This window comes from Macaca nemestrina, chromosome 20 (assembly GCF_043159975.1).
Source record: "Macaca nemestrina isolate mMacNem1 chromosome 20, mMacNem.hap1, whole genome shotgun sequence".
Classification (NCBI taxonomy): Eukaryota; Metazoa; Chordata; class Mammalia; order Primates; family Cercopithecidae; genus Macaca; species Macaca nemestrina.
The window spans coordinates 39,969,529-39,995,116 of NC_092144.1; the positions used below are offsets into that span (position 1 = coordinate 39,969,529).

Sequence of the window (25,588 nt, forward strand, 5' to 3'; positions counted from 1 at the left end):
GGGTTTAAATGGCTTTAATAGTTAACAGCAAATGATAGAATGCATTTTCCCAACTAAATCAAGATCAGTTGGTGTTACTCTCCCATTCTCTGAGCCACTTAATTATGGCAAGCATGGTCTCCATCACCCATGGTGAAGCTCTTGAAGTGCTCATCTCCTGGGGGTGCCTGGTTTTGCTTCCTGGCCTAGCAGGCATGGCAGGCTCCAGGCAATACCGAAGGGCCTGGTTACACTGTCCTGGGCGACCTGCTCCAGCATGCCATTACTCACACCCTTCATTGTCAATTGAACTATTGATCCTCAGCTTCCTAACCTGGAGAGTTCATTCCCTGAAAGGATTAACAAGGACATGCTTTAGGTGGCAGCCTTCTGGGGAAAAGCTCCATCCCTGGAAGACTGGCCATGGGAGAGGTGCTTGCATAGCTAAATGAGTAAAGGCATCCTTTATGAGAGACGAGGGAGAAGCCCAGAGCCTGCATGCATGCAAACCCTTTCTGACCTGCTTATTCCCCATTAAATGTGCAGCCTGCAGCAGTGCTCCGTCTGAGGTCCAGAAGGTTAAGTTGAAGTTGCTTCTGTAATTGGTGCATTAAAAAGGCACTTCTGTTTACTAGCATCTTGCAATCAGTTGGTGCATGCATGGCCTTGCCACTTGTGGCACTCTTCTTCCTCTTGTGGGAGTCCCCCTAGATCTCATAGGCCTCAGCTGCAAAGTGCATTCAGTCTTCATCCTGGAGCAACACGTGGCTTTCCAGGGAGCTCCCTCAGGCGGCAGCTGTGCTTTGAATCACAGATGCACCTGCTGGGCTGGAGGTCGAATTGTTAGGCGCTGATCTTTACTGGCTCGTGTGGTGGTCTGGGGTCATTCTGGCAGACAGCACCCTAGCAGAATAAGCAGGGTGTTCTGTCGCCTAACTGTGAGCATCACCATGGCAGTGGCATGCCAGGTGCAGCCCTGAACCCAGAGTCTCTTTAGATACATATGTGCTCCTGACTGCATTAGTAGGAATCGAGTGTCCTGGTCACCATGGTCGTTGAGAGGAACAAGGTCCTACCTGTTTGGTCCCAGTTGACCCCTTTGAGGAGGAGATTGGCAGTCTAAGGCCAGCCAATGGGGAGAAGCAAGAGGATGGGAGGTCCTGAAGCACATGAGGTGGCAGTTTCCCATTGTGAAGCATATGCAACTTACCGGGAGTTGCACACAAACATCATGGGAAATGCATTCCTGTTTCCATTGTTTTCTAATTTTTCTGATCCAAACCAAGAAGAAAGTATCAGTTTGGTGCTGCTTTGCCTTTAACACCTCTCCAACATTTGCTCATCACAGTTTTTAACCCGGAGAGAGAAGGTCTTAGGCCCAGAACCTTTTCAGGCAATTGCTTCTAGCTGGTGTTTAAAAACACTCTCATGTTTTCATTGTTTTATTTGTGTGAATATTTTCTAATTATATTGAGTACTCCTGGGCTTCCATTTATGGTTCAGTTATAGAACTTCCTTTTAGAATAAATTTTTTTAAAAATAAAAAAGAACTAGTTATCTTTTTAAGTAAGGAAATAATAGTACAGGTGACATGAGAATATGGCAAGGGTCATAGAGGCATTCTAAAGACATGCACGGTTCGGAAATACTGGGATGTGAGGTGCGGTCAAAAGAATAGAGCTATTCAGACTTGGTGAAAGAGAGCTGGAGTGTTTCTGAATGTGCTGGAGAATCCCCAAGAGACCTGAGAAGTGAGACTTGGAAAAAGTTGGAGGACATTAAATTTTGGTTCTCAATAAGAAGGAACCTCCTGTTAATTATCACCTTCCAACCCTAGGGCCATGCTTGGGAGAGCTCTTTGCATTGGTTACAACCATCTGCATTTGCATCTGCTCTTTGAATTGGATGCAACTATCTGCATAGTTTCCATGGAGGAAAGGCTCAGCATTGCCCCGAGGTCACTCTGATTCCAGGATTCTGTGCTGTAGACCCTCATTGGCTCTTACAGACCATGATGGGCAGCGATGTTGACTCTTGCTGCTGGAGATAGCAACAGTAGAGCCACACTTTGGTTTAAGAGGTTGCTCGAACAATGAGAAGAGGGTTTTCTTTTCTTTTGATTATTTTCTTTTGAAGTTGAGGAGTCCACCCACAACCCTATTTTTCTTGAACTGTTGTTGCTGTTGAAACCAATTACCTCCTTCTACTGGCATCCCCCAGGTTATGGATGTTTGAGAATGGAGTGCAAACGGTTTATTTGGGGGTGATCTCAGGAAGCACAGGTAGTGGGTAGAAAAATGAAGCAAGGACAGGAAGCAAAGCAGAAAGAAGGGTGTGTTGTGTTCCCAAGCTGTTCACCATAGTGGACAGCACTGGGGGACAAGGTAGAGCTTGCCTTAGAGTTCGACCAGTGGAGCAGCAAGGAAGCTGGGGTGTTTATTGTTCAACTCCATATCCATCATTGATGGAGGGTCCCTTCTAGTGGAATTAACCCTCCGGCACATCCAGCCTGCCCTGTATGCAGCCTGAGTGTGTTTCTATCACTGAAAAAATGTCTGCAGACAGAAAGTCCCAGGGATTCCCTCTATGCAGCCTTTGGTGTCTAGGGGTACATGCGGAGGGGGATATGAGCGGGACACTTCTAGCATCTGCCCCCAGAGGGTCGTTTTTAAATATGGTAAAATGTTGATTATATTTAGAACCAGCCCACTGGGCTCCATTCCGATGACCCTCTTTTGTTCCGGTGACTCTCAACGTGTGGTGGCTGGAGAGAGCTGGGCCTCTGCCTCCTTCTCTCCAGCAGGCCTGGGCCATGTTGATGTTGGCCATGTCAGCCCACGGAGGTTCTTCATGGGCTCTGATCTGGTGAGTGTGATCCTTGACCCCCTCAGTGGAGGGAGACTTGGTGGGCGTCCTTCTGGCATCCATCAATGTTGGACATGGAGTTGAAGAATGAACACCCAACTGCTGTTGTCCTCACATTCTGGCTGACTTGTGGTCAGGGGTAGCTTGGCAACTGCCTTATGGTCAAGCTTGTTCCTCCTGGGACCCATCTTCCTAGGGCACTTGGGCCCTGGTATCTTAGGCAAAGGAGAGTGGGAGACATGCACATTTTCTGAGGCTTCCAATGCCTTTCAGCATGGCTTTCTTGGCCTTCAAAGCCTTTGTCTTGCCTTTGCTTGGGGAAAGCAAGAGATTCTTTCTTTGTGTTTCACCCTGTCTCTGTAAAAAGGTCCTGTGGATTTTAACCTCTTTTTTCTCCGTGTGTGCTATGAGCTTTCACTGCAGCCTGCAGCCCACTTGCAGAACTGGAAGTAAGCACCCATTGTTTCAGTCCCAGGAGGAGTGGAGACATGGGGCAGAAGACTGGAGTCCAGGTCTCACTGTACTGTGACCTCACAGAGCCCCTTTCACTCTCTAGGGCCAGTTTCCCCAGCTGCAGAGTGAGAGGCTTGGACTTGATTGTTTCAGAGGATGCTTCCAGTCCTGGTGTTTGTTTTCTGTGGTTCCCATTTATAAAACAAAGCCTCTTAGATGTTCAGCTGTTGAAGGGAAGGCCCGTCCTTGGGAAGGATGGTTGCTAACCTTCCCAGGTGGCAAGAAACTGGCAAGGGGCAAAGGGCACCTGCAGGAGGGAGAAGACCAAGGACTCCTGGTGTGGCCTGAATCACACTGGCCTGTGCAGGGCCCAGATGTGTATGGAGGGGAGAGCCCAGCACAGCTGGCCTGCTTCCCAGACTGTTGGATCAATGTCAACAGACAACTGATAATTCAAAGGGATGATGAAGACAAATGCCACCCACTCATTTGGTAGAAGAGAATTCAGACCAGAAGTAGATACCAACAGAGGAAAACTGGCCATTTTTCTTATAAAGCAATGGTTATGTTTGAGATGTCAGGGCAGGGATCCGAGGGAGTCCTTACTGTTCACATTTGTGCAGGACTGTCACTACCTTCTCTCCCAGGCTGTTTGTATTAGTCTGTGCTCATGCTGCTAATAAAGACATATCCAAGACTGGGTAATTTTAAAGGCAAGAGGTTTAATGGACTTACAGTTCTACATAGCTGGGGAGGCCTCATAATTATGGCAGAAGGCAAAGGAGAAGCAAAGGCACGTCTTACATGACGGCAGATGAAAGAGCTTGTGCAGGGGAACTCCTGTTCATAAAACCATCAGATCTTGTGAGATTTATTCACTACCATGAGAACAGTATGGGGGAAACTGCCCCCATGATTCAATTATTTCCATCTGGTCCCGCCCTTGACACGTGGGGATTATTACAATTCAAGGTGAGATTTGGGTGGGGACACAGCCAAATCCTGTCACTGTTCCTCAGCCACCCCATTCCACTGTTCCACAGTGTCTTTTCTCTCTGAGTCAGAGCCAGCTTTGATGGGTTGCTGGAGCAATTTGAGAAAATAAAAATAGTTTGTGTTGGACTTTTAATCGCCAACTATAATTTTATTGAAGGACAAGAGAAGCACATCCCTCGGAGAAGGGCACTGCCCTTCAGAATTCCTTTTCAACTCTATGAAGGTGGCCTTGGAAAACTTCCTCAGTGCAGTTTGGAAAGCTTAGTACTCACGTACTGACTAGGTATGGATATGTTTCTCCTGCACTTTGGAAATCGTTTGAATATTTATAAATTTAAGTATTTATTTTCATATTAAAATTAAAGCTCTATTGTCTTGCAACTAACCTGCCTTGTTCTGCCACTCCAAAACAAAACCTTCTCTAGTGTGATAACCTTTATTTATAGATGGCAATAAGCATATTTAGCAATATTATTATTCATGACCCTTGCACTAAATATCATAATCAGAATACAGATGTGCAGAGTAATTTCCATGCGCAAGTCACTATGCATCAAATTCTTGCAAAGCAAAAATAGCATCCATTTTGGGATAAATTATCCATTGGTGTTGCATAAAGGTATCAAGGCAGCACAAAGCGTTTCAAGTAGTAGGATATGGAGAGACTGTTTAAATTAAGGGGTACCCAACACCCCAGGAATGCAGTGGGTTTTTTTTTTCCATTTTCCCCCTTCTGGAAACTTATTTGATCACCTTCTTTTGTTAGACCCATTTTTCGGATGTGGAAAGAAAATGGGTCAGGCATGTGGGTGTCTGGATACAAAGTGTGGCTGGATGAACCAAGGCCTCCTTTGCTCTAAACCCCATCTCTGAATATCTTCTTTATTTTTGTCAGGCTAAAGATGCAGATTATCAGATAAGCAGCACACCCAAGCTCAGCTCACTAATTGACTGAACAAGACGTGGTCACAGTTTATACAGCATTCCATAATGGATTTTCATGTTTGTGAATCCTAACTGGCTGTGGAAATGAAAAGCAAATGTCTCATAATCACAAATATCATCTGAGGTTTTTTTTTTTTTTCTAAGCCCAAAGATTAAATCAACTTTACCCCCCATTTGCCAGCAAGTTCATGGTTATAGAAGGGTGATAAATGATCGGGTGATGGACATATCCGCTGTGCTACTGTTTAGCAAATTCTTGTAAGTGATTGCTAGATATAGCACATTTCTCACTTAGGTGTTACATGAGTAATTGGTATATTAAAGAAAGTGTGAAATAAACAGGTATAAAGCTTGAAATGCATGTATTATTTTCTGAGGTTTTTCACATTCATACCATTAGAAGCCATCATCAAGTCCAGCATCTTCTCCCATGTACCTGGAGCTGAACCCTTCATTAGACCTGTTGTAAAAAGATCCTTTCGTGCAAACGCTATCAGGTATTTATAACGAAAGTGTGGCAGATCAGAGAGAAGAGGCTGTGTGAAAACCATCAAACTGGTCAGAAATACCCACATTGGAGGCCTCCCTCACTCCGGTTTCTTTCTCTTCCCTCTCCCAGCTCCTGCTGGTTTTCTGCTTGTGAGTATCAGATCCAATTCCAGGCCAACTCCAGCTTCCTTGGGCTGTGATCGAAATACTTTGTGGGCAGTGGGTCTCTGAGCAGTGAGGAAGAAGCCTCATGAGGCTGACTTCAGGGAACTCCGAGGTCTTCACTAAGAGGCCGTCCACTGTGCTGGGGGTAAACTGCCCGATTTTTCAGACAGGAAGAGATTTAGGGCAGGTTCTCCAAACCTTCTGGTTTGCTCTTGTGAATTCAGCAGCAGACAGGCCACACCCAGCCAGCAGCCCTCAGGTGAATGGCTTCTACTTTCTGAAATGGAGTATTTCCTAAAAAGGTAGGCAGGCCCAGCACACCCGGCTGTGACTCTTTGGCAAAGCAAAACTCTTCTAGTCTTTGGCGAGGCAGCTTTGGCTCTGACCCCGCTTGGCAAGAGTCCGCGGGCAACAGAGTTTTGTTGTCTTTGTTTCTCCCTCTCCTCCCTGCCCCTCACCCACCCCATTGGAAATTTAGGACTCTCAGAACAGAGAAAATCTATCAGGACAAGGGCTGGTCATTCACCCAACGGGCAGAGACCTCCAAGGTATCAAGGCGATCTCCTTGGTCTTGAGAGCTGGGGTCTGCCGGCCTGGCTGGTCTTCAGGCACTTTGGAGAGGATGAGATGGCTAGATTGCTAGATGGAGTGGACTTTTCAAAGCAGAGCCTCGTAGACACTGAGAAGAAGAGGAAAAACGAGTTTAGACTTAAAGATATCATTGATTGTCTTTGGAGACAAGCCAGCCTCAGAGTCTGTCCCATGTCCCCTTTTCTTAGTCTCATCCTCTCTATACCACATGGAATGTCTTCCGTGGGGCTACCAAGAGCTGCACTGCATGTATAATATCAAACACCAAAGTTCAACGAGTGATCCAGGGACCTTTCTCTGCATTCCCCAGAAGTGCAATCAATAGGTGTTCAATCCTGGAGTGTGCTGAGAGTCACTTGCCCCGGACTTCATCTTACGTATAGCTGTCACCATGCCCAGGAACAGGAAATGCCTATTTGACCCAGCATCTGTCCATGCACGGCCAGCAGCCAGGTTCTCCTTGTGCACCTCTGTGTACTTCCTGAGGGCATGTGCAGAAGGCAGAGGCCAGGCCACAGGGCCTGTCCCAGGCTGGTCTCCAGGGCTGCCTTCTAGGCTGGGAAGCCTGGGAGTCAGGCTACAGGTCCTCCCCTCTTCTTTCCCTCCTCAGTCTACCCCTGCTCCCCATGTAAAGGTGGTGACCTGCCTGCTGCCTTTCTCCCCACCTCCCTCCAGCACCAGCCCTTGCCTTTTTTGCATAACTGGTAACAAATTGCTTGACTCACCACATGACATTGACTATGACGGATTAAATAGCTGCCTTGACCAGATCATTAGGCGCTCGTCTGCAGGACACCCCCATGGAGCCTGCTGGAGAGAGGCAGGGGGCACACCAGTGCACCCCCTGGGTGAGGGGTCCCGCTCCTCTCCCTGGCTGCGGCGAGCCGGCCTGTGCTGCCTCCTCCCTCCCCACTCTTCTCCCGTTTCCCCAGTAAGAAGTCGCTGCTCAGATCCTGCATTCCATTTAGTGACAGCCGAGGCCAACGTCTGAGCCAGCCTGGCACAGAGGAGCAGTGCAGGAGGACCAGGTTTGGATGTGAGGTGTGGGATTTGAGGCACCCCCTCTCCTGGAAACCTCTGTCCCCTGGCTGTCCCGAAGGCCACCCCAGGGGAACCATGCGTGTGTGCTCAGTGCTGCCCTGGCAGGCTGGTTCTTCTAAGGGGAGGGTCTTCTGCATCCTGCTTGGGCAGGAGGGACCCAAGGTACAGGCGGCTGCAGTGGACACCACACAGAGGTGGGTCTCAAGGTGGGGTCAAGGAAGCCAGAGCCAGGAGACACACAGTGAAGTTGGGCCAGCCAGGTCAGAGTAGTTCAGCTAGTCTGAATTCCAGGCCTGGCCCTCTGCTTTCACTGTGATTAGAGACCTTGGTTTCTCCATGTAGAGCTCAGGGGTTGGCCATTGCCCTATTACACTCCCTCCATCCCTTGGGAGCTGGCAACAGTGGTGAAAATCACAGTTCTGTTTTTTTTTTTTTTAATTATTTTTTTAAGAGATAGAGTCTTGCTATCTTGCCCAGACTGGAGTGCAGTGTTGACATCATAGTTCACTGCAGCCTTGACTTCCTGGATTCAAACTATCTTCTGGCCTCAGCCTCCCAAGTAGCTGGCACTACAGGCTTATGACCCCATGCCTGGCTGTTTTTTAATTTTTTTTATAGATACGGGGTCTTGCTATACTGCCCAGGCTGGTCTCAAACTCCTGGCCTTAAGCAGTCCTCCCACCTTGGCCTCCCAAAGCACTGGAATTACAGTTGTGAGCCATCACACCTGGTCAGAACTCAATGTTCTTGATGAACTGTGGTTATTTGTACCACAAACTGCTCTCCCGCCCAAACCGCCACCTGCTTTCTCCAAGCAGTTTTTGTGGATAGTATCTTCTCTCTGGCTCTTTCAAGACCCCAACTCTGTAGGGGACCGTTGACTTGCATAGTTCTAGTTGGGTGGGTCCAGGGCTGTTCCCTGACTTCCTGGAGGGTGGAGATCTGTCTGCCTCAAGAGTTGAGGTCTCTGAAACAAGCCTTTGCTAGTGTCAGGACAAAAGAGTCAGGAAAAGGGGAAAGCAAGCATGGGAGTCCCAGGGGAGGAAGAGGGACAACTCCTGGGAAAGGAGATCGTCTGCGGGACATACTGTTCTTTCTTCTTATAGACCTAAAGTGGCAGAGCTATTTCGGGCAACAATTAAATAAAAGCCAATTTGACTAAAAAGCAAAATATATTCCACCGAATGACGGCAAAAGGGCAGAGCTTGGAAAGGGAAAGGAGGAAAAAAAAAATACAGAGAGAGAGAGGGAGAGGGGAAAAGAAAGAAAATGCAAGGCATTCATTTTTCCTTTGTATTTTTTAATAAAAGAACGTCTCTGGCTGCTTAAAGTGACACATTAAAAGATGTATGTATCGTGGCTTTTAAAAACACAATTAGATAACACCTTGTCAAATACTTATATTCTTTGTTGACAGCCTTGAGCACAGTGACAATCGCGGCACAGCCATTGGGGCAGGTGTCTCCCCTGACACGCCAGCAGTGGAGTCAGCCATTTTACAGAAATGTTACTGTTTACCACTTTAATCATCAATCCACATCTAGTCACAACAATAAGTCAGAAGGAGCAGTAAATTATACTTGTTCAGCCCTGATGAGTTTGAACTGTTTTGCTGAAATTAACTGAAGTAATTATCTATTTTTCTAAAGCTGCAAAAAGGGAAAAAAAAAAAGTAGTAATGTTCCGTGGGGATAAAGAATCTTTGCAAAGTAGTCGGCCGTGCAATATTTAAGGAAACTTTTTTTGCGAGTGTGTGTGTGTGGGAGGGGGGTTCTGGTGACCACATAGGTTAGATGAGGCTGTGAGATGAGGCAGATTTCATCTGCTGCCGTCTCTTTTTTTAGCTGGAAAAAAAAAAAAGTCCTTCCTGCAAAAGGAGGCTCTCTTATTACTGGACTAGCTTCTCTCTCCACCTGATCTGACCTTTTTGGGGAGCCCATCACTTTCTGGGGCTGTTTTCTTTTGCAGTGAGAATAGCGAATTCCCAGGATCTGAAGCTTTCTGGCTTCCTGTGATGTTAAGTAAAAGAGGAGGGAACCTTTTGATTGTTGCTTAATCCATTAAATGTGCTAGGCTGACCAGTCTAGGCATTTAGTCTTGAAAGATCTCTGTCCCTGGGAAAGATCCCTGCACCAGCGGGCGAGGGTGCATGCCTAGCTCTCAGCTTCCCTGACTTCTGTGGGATGGTCCCCCTAAGACCCTGACTGAGTCGCTGCTATTTTTTAGGTCTCGTCTCCTCAAGTTTACAACAGGACACACGGGGCATTTGTCTACTTGTGCAATAGAATGCCACGTGCTCGGGAAACAGACAGATGGCCTGATCCGGGCCATCATGGGCATCCCCCTCTAGAAAACGCGGCCAATAGCACCCACTTGGCAGGGTTAGCCCAAGAAGTAAATGGGCTTCTATGGGGCTATGGGAGTGCAGGAAGCCGCAGAAGTCAGCCTATAGGTGATGCTTAGTAAATCTCAGTCTACTGTGTCTTTGGCTACACACGAAGGCATGGTTATAATTAAGAGCGCATAGTCCCGGGTTAGAAGTGCACATCTGAAACCTGGCTTCTCTGCTTCGTAGCTGTGTGATCTCCAGCAAGTTGCTTGCTGTCTCGGTTTCTAAATTAGGGATAATAGTTAAACTCATGAGTGCCATGCAACCTCTATGTAAAATACACAGTAAGCGCTCAGTAATATAGCTACTGTCATTATTATTGCATGCATATGGTTGTTATTGTCGTATGCACAGTTTCGTTGTTGCTTTATGCATATTGTTGTTATTGTTGTATGCATATTTTTGTTGTTGTATGCATATAGTTGTTATTATTGTTGCATGCATTTATTATTATTATTGTATGCATGTTGTTATTGCTATGCGTGTTGTTGTTGTGTATACATTGCTTTGATGTTGCTGTTGTATGCATATAGTTATTGTTGTATGCATGTTATTGTTGCATGCATGTTGTTATTATTGCTATGTGTGTTGTTGTTGTATACACATTGTTGTTGATGGTGTTGTTCTATGCACATGTACACAGTACTCAGAACAACAGACACAGAGTAGGCATGCATCATGAATCCAACTGCTGAAATATCCCACCAGCTTCCTGACTTCAGAAATAAAGGAGGGCCCTGAGCCATGTCCCTCTGGCCTTGCTTCTGGTTGTCCGATCCTCCAGTAACTCAGCAATAGAGCAAGGGAAACTTTAAAGCACGTTCCAGCTCTATCACCTGTGAAAGGAGCCACCCCAAGCAACCCGAATTAGCTACAGAAGCTGCAGTTTTGCTGTAACATGCCCTTGTCTTGCCTAACTTACCTGTACAGAAGGAAGACTTGGTACCAAGTCTCCATCTAGGGAGAGTCTCTGCAGGGACCTGAGTGCCCACAAAAACCCCTCCACCCTGAGCCACATAAATAATTTTGAAAGCGCCTTTATAAAGCCACACCAAATATATATCATTGTCTAGATTATTCAAAAACCTAGGGACTCCACTTTCTTCTTAATTTTCTGTGTAATTAAGGCAAAATTAAAGCAAAACAAATGGTGAGGTGTGGGGGAGGGAGAATGAAGCGTAATTATCCACTCCATCTATCTAGACGACTCCTATCCACAGAAAAATTGTTCACTCTACCATGTTTTGATCTGGATAAACATGGTGATTTTACCCCATGGACCATTATTTTCTATGATTCATTGTGAAAAACCAACAGACTCTAATCTGAAGTTCTAACTAAAAAAATACTATAGTTTATATTTAAATTTGGGGATAACAGTGGTTTGTCTCCTTGGTTTACTAGTCAATTTTCTCGGGAAAAATTTCTTCTCTTCTTTTCTTCCTTCCCTTCTTCCTCACTATTTTTTCCTCCTTCCCTTGTGTGCCTGCCTCTCTCCTTCCTTCCTTCCTTCTTTCCTTCCTTCCTCCCTCCCTCCCTTCCTTCCCTCCTTTCCCTCTCTCTCCTCCCTCCCTCCCTCCCCTTTCCTCTTTCCCTCTTCTCTCTCTCCTTTCCTCCCTCCCTCCCTTCCTTCCATCCCTCCTTCCCCTCTCTCCCCTCCCTCCCTTCCTTCCTTCCCTCCTTCCCCCTCTCTCCTCCTTCTCTCCTCCTTTCCTCTTTCCCTCCTCCCTTTTTTCCTTTCCTCTCTCCCTCCCTTCCTCCCTTCCTCTTTCCCTCCCTCCCTCCCTCCCTCCCGTCCGTCCTTCCTTCCTTCCTTCCTTCCTTCCTTCCTTCCTTCCTTCCTTCCTTCCTTCCTTCCTTCCTTCCTTCCTTCCTTCCTTTGCTCCTTCCTTTCTACCTTCCTTCCCTCCCCCAGTCCTTGTCTATTCATTCGCGTATACACTCAGCAAACCTTCTCCATTGAGACTGGCCTCTGTGACCTTGAAAATGGGCTGACCCAGCTCAGACTTGTGTCATTGGCCTCCCTTTACAAGACAAGGCAGAGACTGCAGATTCTTTTCTAACTGTATGAAAAGTGAGAGTTCCAAGTGCAGCAATGAATGCGGAAAACAATGGCAGACAGTGGAGGACCTGATGAGATTCTATACATTTCACAAAGCACATTTGTCTAGGTTTTCCCTGGCAACCTTGAGGCATCTTGCCCTATTCATGGACTGTCTTGTGGACTCACAGCATTTTCATCTTTTGATATTCTGAAAAGTTGTAGAGTCCCTTCCAAAATTAAGTGACACATCTCCAATCTGAGTTTGATTCTTGTCTGTAGATTGGGTGTGTCATGTTTATAACAATTTCCACCGAGAGTCACTGGGAGGAAAAGTGGTGATTCTGGGTCTATATTCTACTCTCAGATGCTCCTAGCTGTTATTTTTTTATTTTTATTTTTATTTTTTACCTTTCTATTCTTGGAGACAGAGTTTCTCTCTGTTGCCCAGGCTGGAGTGCATTGGCTTGATTTCAGCTCACTGCAACCTCCACCTTCCACTGCCTTAGCCTCGCTAGTAGCTGAGATTACAGGCATGCCCCACCACACTTGGCTAATTTTTATATTTTTAGTATAGACAGGGTTTCACCATGTTGGCCAGGCTGGTCTTGAAACTCCTGACCTCAAGCGATCCACCCACCTCAGCCTCCCAAAGTCCTGGGATTACAGGCGTAAGGCGCCGCACCTGGCTGACTGTTTATTAATCTTAATTTTTAAAAGCCACAACCAAAACATGACCTTAGGTGCTACTCAAGGCCAGAGCTAAGGAGACAGGGCTCCCACAGGCTGATGGTTTCATGAATGTATCTATATAGTTCCAGGGTTCCAGGCACTTCCTCACTTCCACATCCTAATGTGTCCTCCCTCATGTATTGAACACACACCTGCCATGCATTTGAGGGAGGAAGAGCACGGGGCATATTGTGGGTCAGCAAATGGGGGCCCTGGAGGAGGACATAGCCTGGCTGGCACCCCTGGCGAGCCGAGGCAGTGGGTCCCTGCCAACGGTGGTGCAAACATTCAGGCGTGTGCCCCATTCTGTGATGTGTGTGCAAGTAGCTGGTAACAGACTGGAGCGTAGCGTCAGCGCTTTGCTGAGACCTCCTCAGAAAGCTAAGGCGTCGGGTGCTTTAAGCATTTCTGCCAAGCATCGAGTGTGGGCCTCTTGAGAAGGGTTCTTTTGTTCCAGTGATTCCTGGAAAAGTGAACTCTTATTTTATGTGTTGTTTTTGTTGTTAATTGAGCAACTACTTTCTGATTTTTACTGATGGAGTTGGTTGGAGAAAGACTTTGGGTAAAAGGTCTAAACTCTCACTTCCAGCCCAGGCTGAGGTTACTGCTAAGCCAGAGTGGGCTCCTCCCCATATTCCCTGTGTTCCCACAGTGAGGACACTGAAATCTAAATTGTGAACTCTGGGAGCCAGAAGATACCAGAGAGTTCATTTAAATGGAAGCTTTTATTTGACATATGGGGAATCTGAGGACTAGAGACCTAAAGTGATTTACCTGTGACAATATTCTCCATTATCCCAGCAGGTTTTCCCCCACATTTCTACAAGTCCCAGGCAGAAATCTGGGTGCTGGGACTCCAGCAGTGAACATAAAAAACCACGGCTCTCTGGCAGGCTGCAATGGGGTCACATTCTAGAAAGTCCATGCTCGTGAGTCACATGGGCAGCAGATTCATGGCAGGATTAGGACTCTCATTCTTAGCCCGTGGGACACAGACCCTGATGGGGGAGCCTGTCTGAGGTCTCTGGGCTACACTAGGAGGCCCACATATGGCTTCAGGGCCTGCGGGAAACCCCTACACTGCATGTAACACTGGAATATGGGCATCTCTGCCATCAGACGGAACCTATAGATGCTATCAGCTCCTCAGGATGGGCCCCTGACTCCCACAGGGGCTTAGAAACACTTGCTGGGGCCCATCTCTGAGAAACACAAAGCAAGGTGGGCAGCTTGTTCTCAGACCTAGCAGCAAGAGGTGTAATTATGCGGAACCAGCCGGGAAGCCTCCTGTCAAGACAGTTTCCTGGGAAAGGGTCTGGGACAGGTATGTCCCGCTGAAGGCACTGTGGCTCTCTCAAGCCCTGCAGTTTGCTTGTGTGATGCTGAAGGATGTGGTGGCACCGTGGATAGGATGGGGTATTAGCAGGACCCTGAGACACTCAGAAACCCCATTCTAGAACTTGCTAGCCAGGGTGAGAACTGTGTTTCATGCCTTTGCTACGTGGCTCAGGGGCTTTGAAAATGTCCTCTCCCCACAGTCATTGGGAAGTAAGGTCCACTCATTCCCAACTTGCCTCCAGGCAGGAGATTCAAGCTTCTGCTGAAAAGCTTCAGTCCATCCATTAGCGTTATTTGCAGTGGTATCAAAAAATGAATTAGGGTGCACAATGAAGTATTGGGTTCTCACCTTGATGCAATGAAGAGGAATGGGAAGGCAGGTGGATATTCACATCTGCTCATGTGACGGAACATCTGCTCATTGGATGCCTGGATTCACATCCTCATTGGATGCCGGGATTCCTTCTCTCTTCCTTTCAACAAGGGTTTATGGAGTATCTGCTCTATGCCAGCCTCTGGTGAAGCTGGTGGAGATTATATGGGAAAAACGGCAGATGAAGTTGCCGCCTTTGAGCGGCTCCCATTCTTGTGGGCTCTGTGCTGCGTGGATACAACCCCAATACATTTATTTTTATTCTGAGCTACGTTTGGAGGCCTTGACAAACAGCTTCCCAATGGATACCCAAAATTCATAACTGGATGGGTAATATTGTTATTCTCTCCATGAGGTTAGCCTGCCTGTGTAAAGAAGTCAGTGATGCCGAAAGCTCAGGTCCCATGGCCTGGTGCCACCAAGACCATGTGTGCATACTTTCATCTTGCTGGAATTTTGGGGCCTGATCCAGGCTACTGATTCTGAGAAGTTCCAGGGTTCAAGGAGCAACAGATGCAGGGTCTGTGCTAGCTCGGTCTCAGATTGGGAGGATCCCAGGTGCCAGTATCCTATCAATTCTGTGCAAAGGCGGAGCTGTGTTTTCGGCATGGAATCTGGCTGTGGTGACCTGGGATTCAGGGAGCAAGCGGCTGGCTGGGTACTCTTGAGAGACCTTAATCCTGCCTTTGAAAAGCTGCTTAAAAATAATACTAGTAAATAAATCTTCACAGTGGATGGAACAAGCTAGACTTCAGTACCCATCCCCCAGACAAACAAGGAGAGATTAGACGCCAGAGTGAGAGATGGTATTAGATGCCCATCAGTGGTATCAGCCTGTGAGGTGTGTCCAGGTGGGTCCTCCTCCTCCAGCCCATGTGCTTTGCAGCACATGAAGGCAGAATCATAATCACACAGGCATCTGCGGCTTAGACATATATTCAACGTCTGCCAAGTATTCTAGACTGGAGGCTTCGGGAGTGCAGGAACTGTGTCTACTTTGGTCATCCCCGAATCCCCCAGGTCTGGCACAGCGCCTGAAACAGAGTAGAGGCCTTAAGAGATGCATGGTGAGAAAAACAAAGGAAAGGATGGATGGATAGATGGATGGATGGATGGATGGATGGATGGATGGATGGATGGACAAATAGCAGTATTTTGTGATTATAAGGATTATCAAAGCTTCTGGTACCTGGCTTATATTCTCCAAGCCATAGATCCGATGGAGATATCACAGATGTCTCATAATTTTTCAAATCTCTTTAAACAAACAAATAGAAGCCACTTGTTTAGCTGTAAAAAATAGTGTGGAGTCTGTTTCTGTTTCAAACTAGGTGAAAGGAATCTTGGTATTCATTTGATTGCTACTATTATCTTATTGAACACTATGGATATTATTGTGCATATTATTAAACATATAATTTAAAAATTAATTTTAGAAAAGAAAACAAGGAGGGGGCACCAATCTTGCATACTGTGATGGGAATAAAAATGAGTAGGTTATTTGCAAAGGGCGATTTCATAAAACAACACGGTACATAGTAAAGTCTCTTTTAAAAAAGCACATGTGATTTGAAGCATCAACTTTGTTTCTAGAAATTAATACTAAGCAAATAATTAAATATGTACACAGGCCAGGCACGGTGGCTCATGCCTGTAATCCCAGCACTTTGGGATGCCAAAGGGGATGGATCACCTGAGATCAGGAGTTCAAGACCAGCCTGGTCAACACGGTGAAACCCTGTCTCTACTAAAAATACAAAAATTAGCCAGGCATGGTGGCGTGCATTTGTAACCCCAGCTACGATGAAGACTGAGGCAGGAGAATCGCTTGAACCTGGGAGGTGGAGGCTGTGGTGAGCCGAGATCGCACCATTGCACTCCATCCTGGGAGGCAGAGCAAGACTCCATCTTAATTAAAAAAAAAAAAAGTGTGCACAGGGTACACCACAAGGATGCTCATCACGGTGTGGTATGCAATAATAGAAGACTGGACTGGAAACAGCCTAGACAGGAATAGGGATGTATCGAATGACTGGTAAGATGCTAAAACAATAAAACACATTTCTGTGAATACACATGGATGGCTGCCAGTAATATGTTATTAAGCTTTTTTTTAAGTTACAGAAAATACAAATATAGTAAAATTTATTTTTGTAAAAATATTCACATTTATAAGATTTACTTATTCGTGGAAACATGAAGTCTATATTCCAAGTCTATCTATATATTTGAGTATTATTTTCTATTTTTATAATGAGTGTTTATTATGTTTATAATAAGACTATCTTTTCATTTTGGAAAATATAAAATAAAATCACAGTGTAGCCTTAACAAGGAAGCTGTTGAGCTTTATGTCAGGAGTTTTTTGTGGAGTGCTATTAGCTTCATAGGGTAACTGGTTTTTTTCTTCATGATCACAGGCACTAACTGGTCACCACAAAGGCCTTTGATGAGTTAGCATGAGAAAATTAATCAGTTATTACCTAATAAATGAACTTTTTCTTGGTCAATAAAACTTGTCAACAAATTGAGTTTGTGGGTCTTGGGAAATGATTTAAAAGTAGCAAGTCACTAAGGTAATTAAATCAACGCTCTTATTTTTCACATGAAGAATGGACATTCAGAGGGGGCGAGTGACTTGTCTGAGGTTGCACAGCAAGCTTAGGGCAGAGTCAGGAAGCCCTGCCCTGAAACCTTCGTGCATGAATGACTCTGCTTGGTGAGGCTTCTGGAGAAGGGACAGCAGGAAGGCAACTGGAGTCCTTCCAGCGACAGCAGGTTTTGCAGCCTCAAGTCCGTGTAGCCTGCACTACAAAGCAGATCACACTGCTTGAACCCTGTATTCATTACCTTATTTAATCCTTACAGTCTCTCTGTTGGGTAAGGAGTCTCATTATCCCCATTTTACAGATGGGAAAACTCAGTCTTCGCTGGAGGAACTCATTCTACACATTCTTGCCATTGATGCTGTAGGAAGGTAATAGTGGATGGTGCAAAATACTTTTTCTGTTTGTTTTCTTTTGTTTTAAATTTCCATAGTTTTGGGGGGTACAGGTGGTTTTTGGTTTCATGGATAAGTTATTTAGTGGTGATTTCTGAGATTCTAGTGCACCCACCACCCAAGCAGAGTACACCATACCCAATGTGTACTCTTTTAACTCTGACCCCCTCCACATCTCCCCCGCTGTGGAGTCCCCAACATTCATTATATCACTCTTATGTCTTTGCGTCCTGATAGCTTAGCTCCCACTTCTGAGAACATACAATATTTGGTTTTCCATTCCTGAGTGACTTCAATTAAAATAATGGCCTCTAGCTCCATCCAAATTGCTGCAAAAGACATTGTTTCATTCATTTTCATGGCAGAGTAGTATTCCATGGTGCATATATACTCTATTTTCTTTATCCACTCATTGGTCGATGGGCACTTAGGTTGGTTCCATATCTTTGCAATTGTGAATTGTGCTTCAATAAGCCTGCATGTGTGTGGGTGTCTTTTTCACACAATGACTTCTTTTCCTCTGGGTAGACACCCAGGAGTGGGATTGCTGGATTGAATGGTGGATCTACTTTTAGTTCTTTGAGGAATCTGCAGGATGTTTTTTGACATCACTGTACCTTGCAGACAGGCAGGGACCATCACCGGCACACAGTCCATGTGCTTCCATCATGCAGATTCCCATCCTCCTTCTATGACCCCGGCTTCAGATAGGAGCCTTGTTGCTTCATGTTTTGTGGTAGTCAAATTGCTACTTAGGACAGAAAGACTTTGGCCATTTGAAAAGCCAGGCGCTAGAGGATGGAGGCCAAGAATGCAGGTAACCAGTCTTCTGTGAGATACTTAGCTGAGGTCGTGTCCAGGTCACCGGCAAATCGAAAGAACAGATGTTATTGGAAAACTGCTTGAGCCTAGGAGTTCAAGGCTGCAATGAGCTATGACTGTGCCACTGCACTCCAGCCTGGGCAAGAAAGTGAGACCCCATCTCTAAAAATGAAATGAAATGAAATGAAATGAAATGAAACGAAATGAAAAACGAAACGAAACGAAATAAATAGTGCCTGCGAGGACACATACACCTCTCAAGGCTTTGAAAGGGACCTCCTCTTATTTCAAGATCCTACATGCTTTCAGCTGTCACAGGCACTCCATAACCTCTGGTCTTCATGGTGGGGTGCAGTGAGTTGGAGGTTTCCCAGATGGAGTGCATTTGGTTCTGAGGGCATGGGGTGGTGCTGAGCCACCTGAAGTCAGCATGGCGTGTTTACTCCACTGTTGGGAGGCCACTTCACCGGGGTCTTTAGTCAAGACCCTGAAGGCGTGTGGTTGTCCCCCCCTTTTTTTTTTTTTCCTTTCTTTTTTTTTTTTTTTTTTTTTTTTGAGACAGAGTCTCGCTCTGTCGCCAGGCTGGAGTGCAGTGGCTCTATCTTGGCTCACTGCATGCTCCACCTCCCGGGTTCACGCCATTCTCCCCCCCTCAGTCTCCGGAGTAGCTGGGACTACAGGCACCCGCCACCGCGCCTGGCTAATTTTTTTTTTTTTTGTATTTTATTAGTAGAGACAGGGTTTCACCGTGTTAGCCAGGACGGTCTTGATCTCCTGACCTCGTGATCCACCTACCTCGGCCTCCCAAAGTGTTGGGATTACAGGCATGAGCCACCGCACCCAGCCAATTGTCCCCTTTCTTAGGTGACCACAGTTCCATCATGAATTGGTAACACCTTGTGAAGGAAACAGAGGAATGGTCCTGGGTGTGAACTGAGTTGACTTCCAGGCACAAATGGGAGGGTGGCAAGAGTCTGGGCTCTGCGGACCAATCCTGTGGATTTCAATCCAGCAGTGGCCCTGTCCAGCTGTGATCCTGAGAAAGTTGCAGCTCAGCTTTCTCCTCTATGCAAAGAGGGCTACATCATGATCTCTATCAAAGAAGTGGCTATATAGGAAGAGGGTTCTTGTCAACCTTCCGATCATGGAACACTGAGGGTAGCTATTGGTGGAGGCCCTAGCAGGGGGAAGGTGGCCCTACTAGGGCCACTGGCTGGAGTGGAGAAGGGAGGGGAAAAGGAGGATTTCAGAATGTGTGTGAAGGCTGGCTTTCACATCCCCAGGCCACGGTACCACCCTGGCTATCTCTGCACAATGCATACAGCTCCTGGCAAAACTGTGTTCTTCATCTGCAAATTGAGCAGCTTGGATCAAATTATCCCCTCACCTCCTTAAAGCTCCTCAATGTAGATTTTTATCAAACTTATTTACAAAAGAGCCTGCACAATACCATCATACTTTCTACACCTTGTTTATGACTCAGTGTGGCTGTAACTTGCTTTCAAATGATTTTTAAAAAATTATTGTGCATCTTTTTTGTTGTTTTAGAGTTTTTTATTGGTGTAAAATGAGGCTTTCTATTGATGATTTGTGATGGGTATATTTTTATTGTTGTTGTTAATTTGAATTACACTCTTCTTTGTTCATTAATAGCTTTCTTTCATGTACCCTCTTTAATTAATTATATTTTTAAAAGAAGCCGAGTGCAGTGTCTCACGCCTATAATCCCAGCACTTTGGGAGGCTCAGGCAGACGGATCACCTGAGGTCAGGAGTTTAAACCAACCTGGCCAACGTGGGGAAACCTCATCTCTACTAAAAATACAAAAAAGTTAGCCAGACATGGTGATGCACACCTGTAGTCGCAGCTACATGGGAGGCTGAGGCAGGAGAATCACTTGAACCCAGGAGGCAGAGGTTGCAGTGAGCTGAGATCATGCCACTGCACTCCAGCCTGGGCGATAGAGTGAGACTGTCTCAAAAAAAAAAAAAAAAAAAAAAAGCAAATAACATACTTTCAGAAAAAAGTCTCTATGCATATGCATAGGACATAGTAGAAATATATATATATATGCATTACTTTATAGTCCTATTATTTTTGAAAATGTGATCATATAATGATCATACAATAGGTATTTTCTGCACTTTGCTTTTTTTCACTTAAACAGAATGGGGAAGATGTAAAAGTATTGACTTTAGTCCCCACTTATATTGTTACCAGTTGCATAGTATTCTATTAGACCATGTGCAATAAATTATTTAACCCACCTGGCATTGATGCTTACCCATACAGGATATGATATTGTTGTGAGATTTTGTTATTTCAAACAAAATCTCACCAAATATCTTTTGTGTACTTGTGCAATTGTATTTATACAGTACATTCATAGAAGAGAAATTGCAATTGATTTTTTGAATGGATTTGTTTGGAACAATATTTACAAAATTGTAAATGGTATGACAAGCACAAAAGTAAACTTTTTCATCAAGTATCAGACCAGAATGAATCTTGAAACCTTCAGGAGATCACTGTGGGCAGAAGAAATGGATTTCTACTCTGCATTATGGTCCTTGGTCCCTATTCACCTCATCACAGGAAGTATTTACCTGGGGTCATTTTTTTGCAGGTAAACACTTCTTGGGGTAATGAGCAGATAAATGCTTTTCATGGGCATCTGCAGATGTGAGATCCAGGAGACTTGTATAGGGTGACATGATGCATACCAAAATAAGAGCTTGCTGAATACGAATCCACCAGAACTTTAGCCTGAACTGGCCAGGGCTAGTCCTACTTGAAGGATTTATGAGGTGCCAGCTGTTTACCCAGCTGTAGGATAACGGACACCAGTCTGGGACCTAGAAGGAGCTATGTTGGTTGATGGCTATAGAAGACACTGGTGTAATGCATAGTCAGGTTGGGTGAGGTTCCTGGCTCTAAGGAACTGGGCCCCAGCAGCTTGGAGATCTAGAGTCTCGATCACATAGTTCTCGTCGTGTTTTTCCAAGGGGCCCAGTACCGATCATCAGGGTGAACTTCTGTTGTGAAAATCTCCTGTGAGTCTTGCTAAGGAAGATATAGGACCTTCATCTCCCTCTGAACGTCGTGACCAGCTTCCTTAGTGCCTAAGGAGTGGGCATGGGAATCAGAATGTTGCCTCGGAGCTTTGAACAGATTAAAACTCTAGTGCGGTCCCTTGGGAGATGTGTTGACTCTCATCTCAAAGCCAGGAGTCAGCCACAGAAGTGGGGAAGTCCAGGTGACAAAAGGCCCCATATGTGTCTGTCTCATCTTGGCTTGTTCACTACCACATGGTAACTGCTTGCTGAATTCGATGGATAGGAACAGCTAGCAAAGTGATTGCTTCTAGACCACAATATTATCATTGCATTTTCTACTTTTCTATTCAGTTGCTCTCCATGTACATAGCACAATCCCTTGCCCCATCTCAGCTTTTAGAAAGAATCAAGAGTGCTCACAAACATTAAGACTCTTTTGTACCCCAGGAGGAAGATTACAGTTTGGAATCTGAACCTTCTATCGATCAATGGAAAAAATGGAAACATGGTCAAATATATGATTCAGGGAGACCCACAAAATAGCTCTTGTCTAGAATCACCTCTGGACACTTTCTGTACAATTTCTAATTACTTTTTTGAGGTTAGATATAAGGAACTTCAAATGTATTTTTGTAGAGCTAAATTCTACTCTTGACTCTGCTTCTCAAGCACTGAATGACTGGACCTTCATGTCTTTGAAGCTCTGTTTTTGCAGCTGGCAAATGAAATAATAATTTTTGTCAGGGCTCTGACAGAGCTATTGTGAGGGCCCAAGAAGATGTGGTAAAGAAACGTGTTTTCTTAGCTGTAAAGCTTGAAAATAGTTAAGAGGTTCATGGTAGTGGCCTGTAATGAGGCTTGTATAGTTAGGTTGGCCATCAGTGTTGTTCAAATGTACACTATCAAACAACTCGGTGCTTCAAGACATTTGTTTATTCATTTATTCATCCATCAATTCACCCGTCCATCCACCCATCTGCCTATCCATCCACCCATCTATCCATCCATCCATCCAATATCCATCCATCCATCCATCCATCCATCCATCCATCCATCCATTCATCTATCTACCCATCCATCTACTCATTTATCCATCCATCCACCCATCTATCCACCCATCCATCCATCCACCCATCTATCCACCCATCCATCCACCCATTTATCCATCTATCCATCCATCCATCCATCCATCCATCCATCCATCCATCCATCCATCCACTCATCCATCCATTCATTTAACCATCCACCCACCCATCCATCCACCCATCTATCCACCCATCCATCCACCCATTTATCCATCCATCCATCCATCCATCCATCCATCCATCCATCCATCCACTCATCCATCCATTCATTTAACCATCCACCCACCCATCCATCCACCCATCTATCCATCCATCCATCCATCCATCCATGCATCCATCCATCCATCCATCCATCCACTCATCCATCCATCCATGTCACAGATATTTAATGAGAATCTACTACATGCTAGGCACTGTGGATACAAAGATGAAAGACAAAAGCACTTCCCCAACCCTCAGAAACTTCTTTCTAGTGGAAGTAACAAGCAAGGATAGTGGATGTTACAATGCCTTACAACACATTTTCTCATTTTTTAACGACAAAAATGTTTCTAGTTTCCTTAGATCTAAAACATGGACCTAAATGAAAAATGCCTTTTGTGTGGTGTTGGGACAGGATAGGGTGTGAGAGCAACTATAGTTCCATCTGGCAGGGCAGTTCCAAGAGGCTGGGTGAGCTGATGCTTTCTCACACGGCAGGCTGGGCTGGCACATTTGGGGATTACTGCAAAACCTCCTTGGTGGTCAGTCCTTGTGGGGCTCTCCCCAGCAGGGTGGGGGAGGCTGTCTGTGGATGGCTGCTCCATCAGCAGGTGCTATTTTAGGACTTCCCGCTGGGCTGGTCCTTGGGTGAGGCATTTCCATTCGATTTCTATTTGAATCAGAAACAGAGTGGAAGCTTAGTTGTCAAAAGAGGAGGAAATGGAGCTTCATGTCATCTCAAACTTTTAAGACAAACTCAGTTTCTAGGCCTACATTTCTAGAACATACCTTCTCCACTGGCCACCCATTTTGTTTTCTTTTAAGTGTTTCCCTCTGAACCAAGGACAGGCCTGTCACCGGACTGTCATTGCTGCAGAGTGTGTGTGTGGAGGTGGGCGGGGGGGATGAAGACTCGGACATGCAAGGCCACACGCAGAGAGAGCTGCTTCTAGCCATGAGAAGTAATAGCATGCCCATGTTCATGCATTCTTCAGAAATTTATCAAAATGTAGCCTCTACCAAATGGAGCATTGTTTCTTGAAGAAGCTCTGTTATTTACCTTCACAGTATCTGCTAAACTCGAAGAACTTGGTGACAATCATTTGCTCAGTTGTGGCATTTTTGTTGAGGGCTTACTGTGTGCTTCCAAGGCTGGGCTTCCCTGCCATTTTGTGTGTAGACCACTTGTGGAAAATAGAATGGTCGTTGTTAGGATAGGGTTAGGAGAGGGGCAGACCAGAAGACGCCGGAGCCATTGGGAGTCCTTCCAAACCTTCTGGGGGTAGAATAAGTGACCTGTTCATTTGACATTGCAGGGCATCTATCCTCCAAGATGACGGGAAGCAGGAAGGAGTCTCCTCTCTTCCCATCCCTGTACACCCATGCCACTGTCATTAAGGCAGCGGCAACATATGTGGACACAGCTGAAATCTCGAGTGAGGCGGAGCCCTGAAGTGGGAGACCTCAAGGCCACTCAATTTGCAAACAGGCATCACAGAAAAGTTGCCCTTGGACCCCTCTTATACTCCTTATTACATTGCATTAAAACCCCCTGCTCTGTTCCATTGATAAAGACAGAAATAAAAGGTGTTCTCCCTAATATGCAGTCATATGAACCATGTTTGTTCACTTACCACATAATCCTTAATTACTTCCATACTTTTATGTATAAAGAGCTTTGAATGCTTTTCTGAATATGTAGTAAACTGGGTAAACCAGAAGTCATTCCTCCCTCTAAATTTGGGCGATCTGGGTAGGGAAGGTTTAGCTTTAGGGTTGGCGACATGGCACATACTATTTCTGAATAAATTTCCTTGGAGTCATTGATCCACTGAGTGTCAAACAAAATGTGATACCCACAAAATTCATGTATGACCCTGACATTTTTCCAGTACTTAAAGTAATTGCCCTTCTGTTTAATAACAGTGTTTATAAAATTACTTTCTGATTGGCTAGGTCCATGGCACACTCGTGTCAATATCTGCTGCAAATATATGCCTGTGCCCTTTGGACTTGGTTTTCAAAATAATTTTCATCTCTTAAGCGTGGATCAGTGGCAGCCCTGGGAGCTAGGAGTCACTGCTCCTGTGCACGGATCTTTTGCTGTTTGGTCATGGGCATTTTGGAATTCTCGTGGCAGCTTCCTCGGTTTGCACACTGAAGTGAGGATGGGTCTTGTGTCCTCTGTGATTTCTGTATCTTTCTAAAGGGATTTGAGATTATGAAATAAGCAGTCCATCTTAAGGATTTGGTGCTCCCGAAAGAAACATCATTTCACTCTTGCATTGAGTTTTATGCTCTACATTTTACAGATTTAGAAATGGGAAATTGTGAATGGGTTATTCGCTCTCCAAGAACAATTAAGTGGAGAGGAGATGGTGGTAGGATCCCAAATCCAGTAGGGTGTTGAGACTCTTGGATATAAGTAATTAGATTTCAGGCAAGGGCTCAGGCACTCTTGGGACTCCATGCCCAACTTTTCTATCCCCAAGTGACTTGCTTGACTTTGCGGGACCATCACCTCTTTACCAACCAGGAGAAACGGGGTGCCCATCTGATTCTCATTGAGATCTCTGGATATTGGGGATTCCATGGAGAGAGGAAAACACGGCTTCCTGTCTTAAAATGAGGCTGAACCAGTATCAGGGAAAAAATCCATGTCATTGGGATTTTCCATTTTGATGTAATGACTTGTAGATCTGTTAACTACCTTGTATCTTTTATGATTTCTCCCAGTAGGACTTCCAGGAACACTTTTTAAAATGTACTTTTTCAACTTTTTATTTTAAAATATCAGATTTTTTAAAAGAATTTAAAAAGGTAGTATGAAGAGTTATCTCATTCCCTTTGCCTAAGTTCGCTAAATGCTAACGTCTTACCTTCCCTTAGTTCAATGATCAAAACTGGGAAATTAACTTTGATACAGTACTATTAATTAATCTACAGACTTGTTGAAGTTTCACCAGTGGCCCACTAATGTCCTTTCTCTGGGCCAGGGGCCAATCCAGGACTTCATGTTGAATTTC

General features: G+C 45.3%; 1 protein-coding gene across 25 annotated transcripts in view; it reads left to right on the forward strand.

The window, feature by feature from the left end:
• Positions 1 to 25,588, forward strand: part of LOC105495610 (zinc finger protein 536) — a 491,361-nt gene that overhangs the window by 366,322 nt on the left and 99,451 nt on the right. The window contains exon 9 of one of the 25 annotated variants that reach the window (XM_071086021.1): positions 17,308 to 17,374. The exons of the other annotated variants lie outside the window; for them this stretch is intronic. Coding sequence (XP_070942122.1) covers positions 17,308 to 17,374 — 67 coding nt within the window. The remainder of the gene's footprint in view (positions 1 to 17,307; positions 17,375 to 25,588) is intronic. 25 annotated transcript variants of the gene reach the window in all.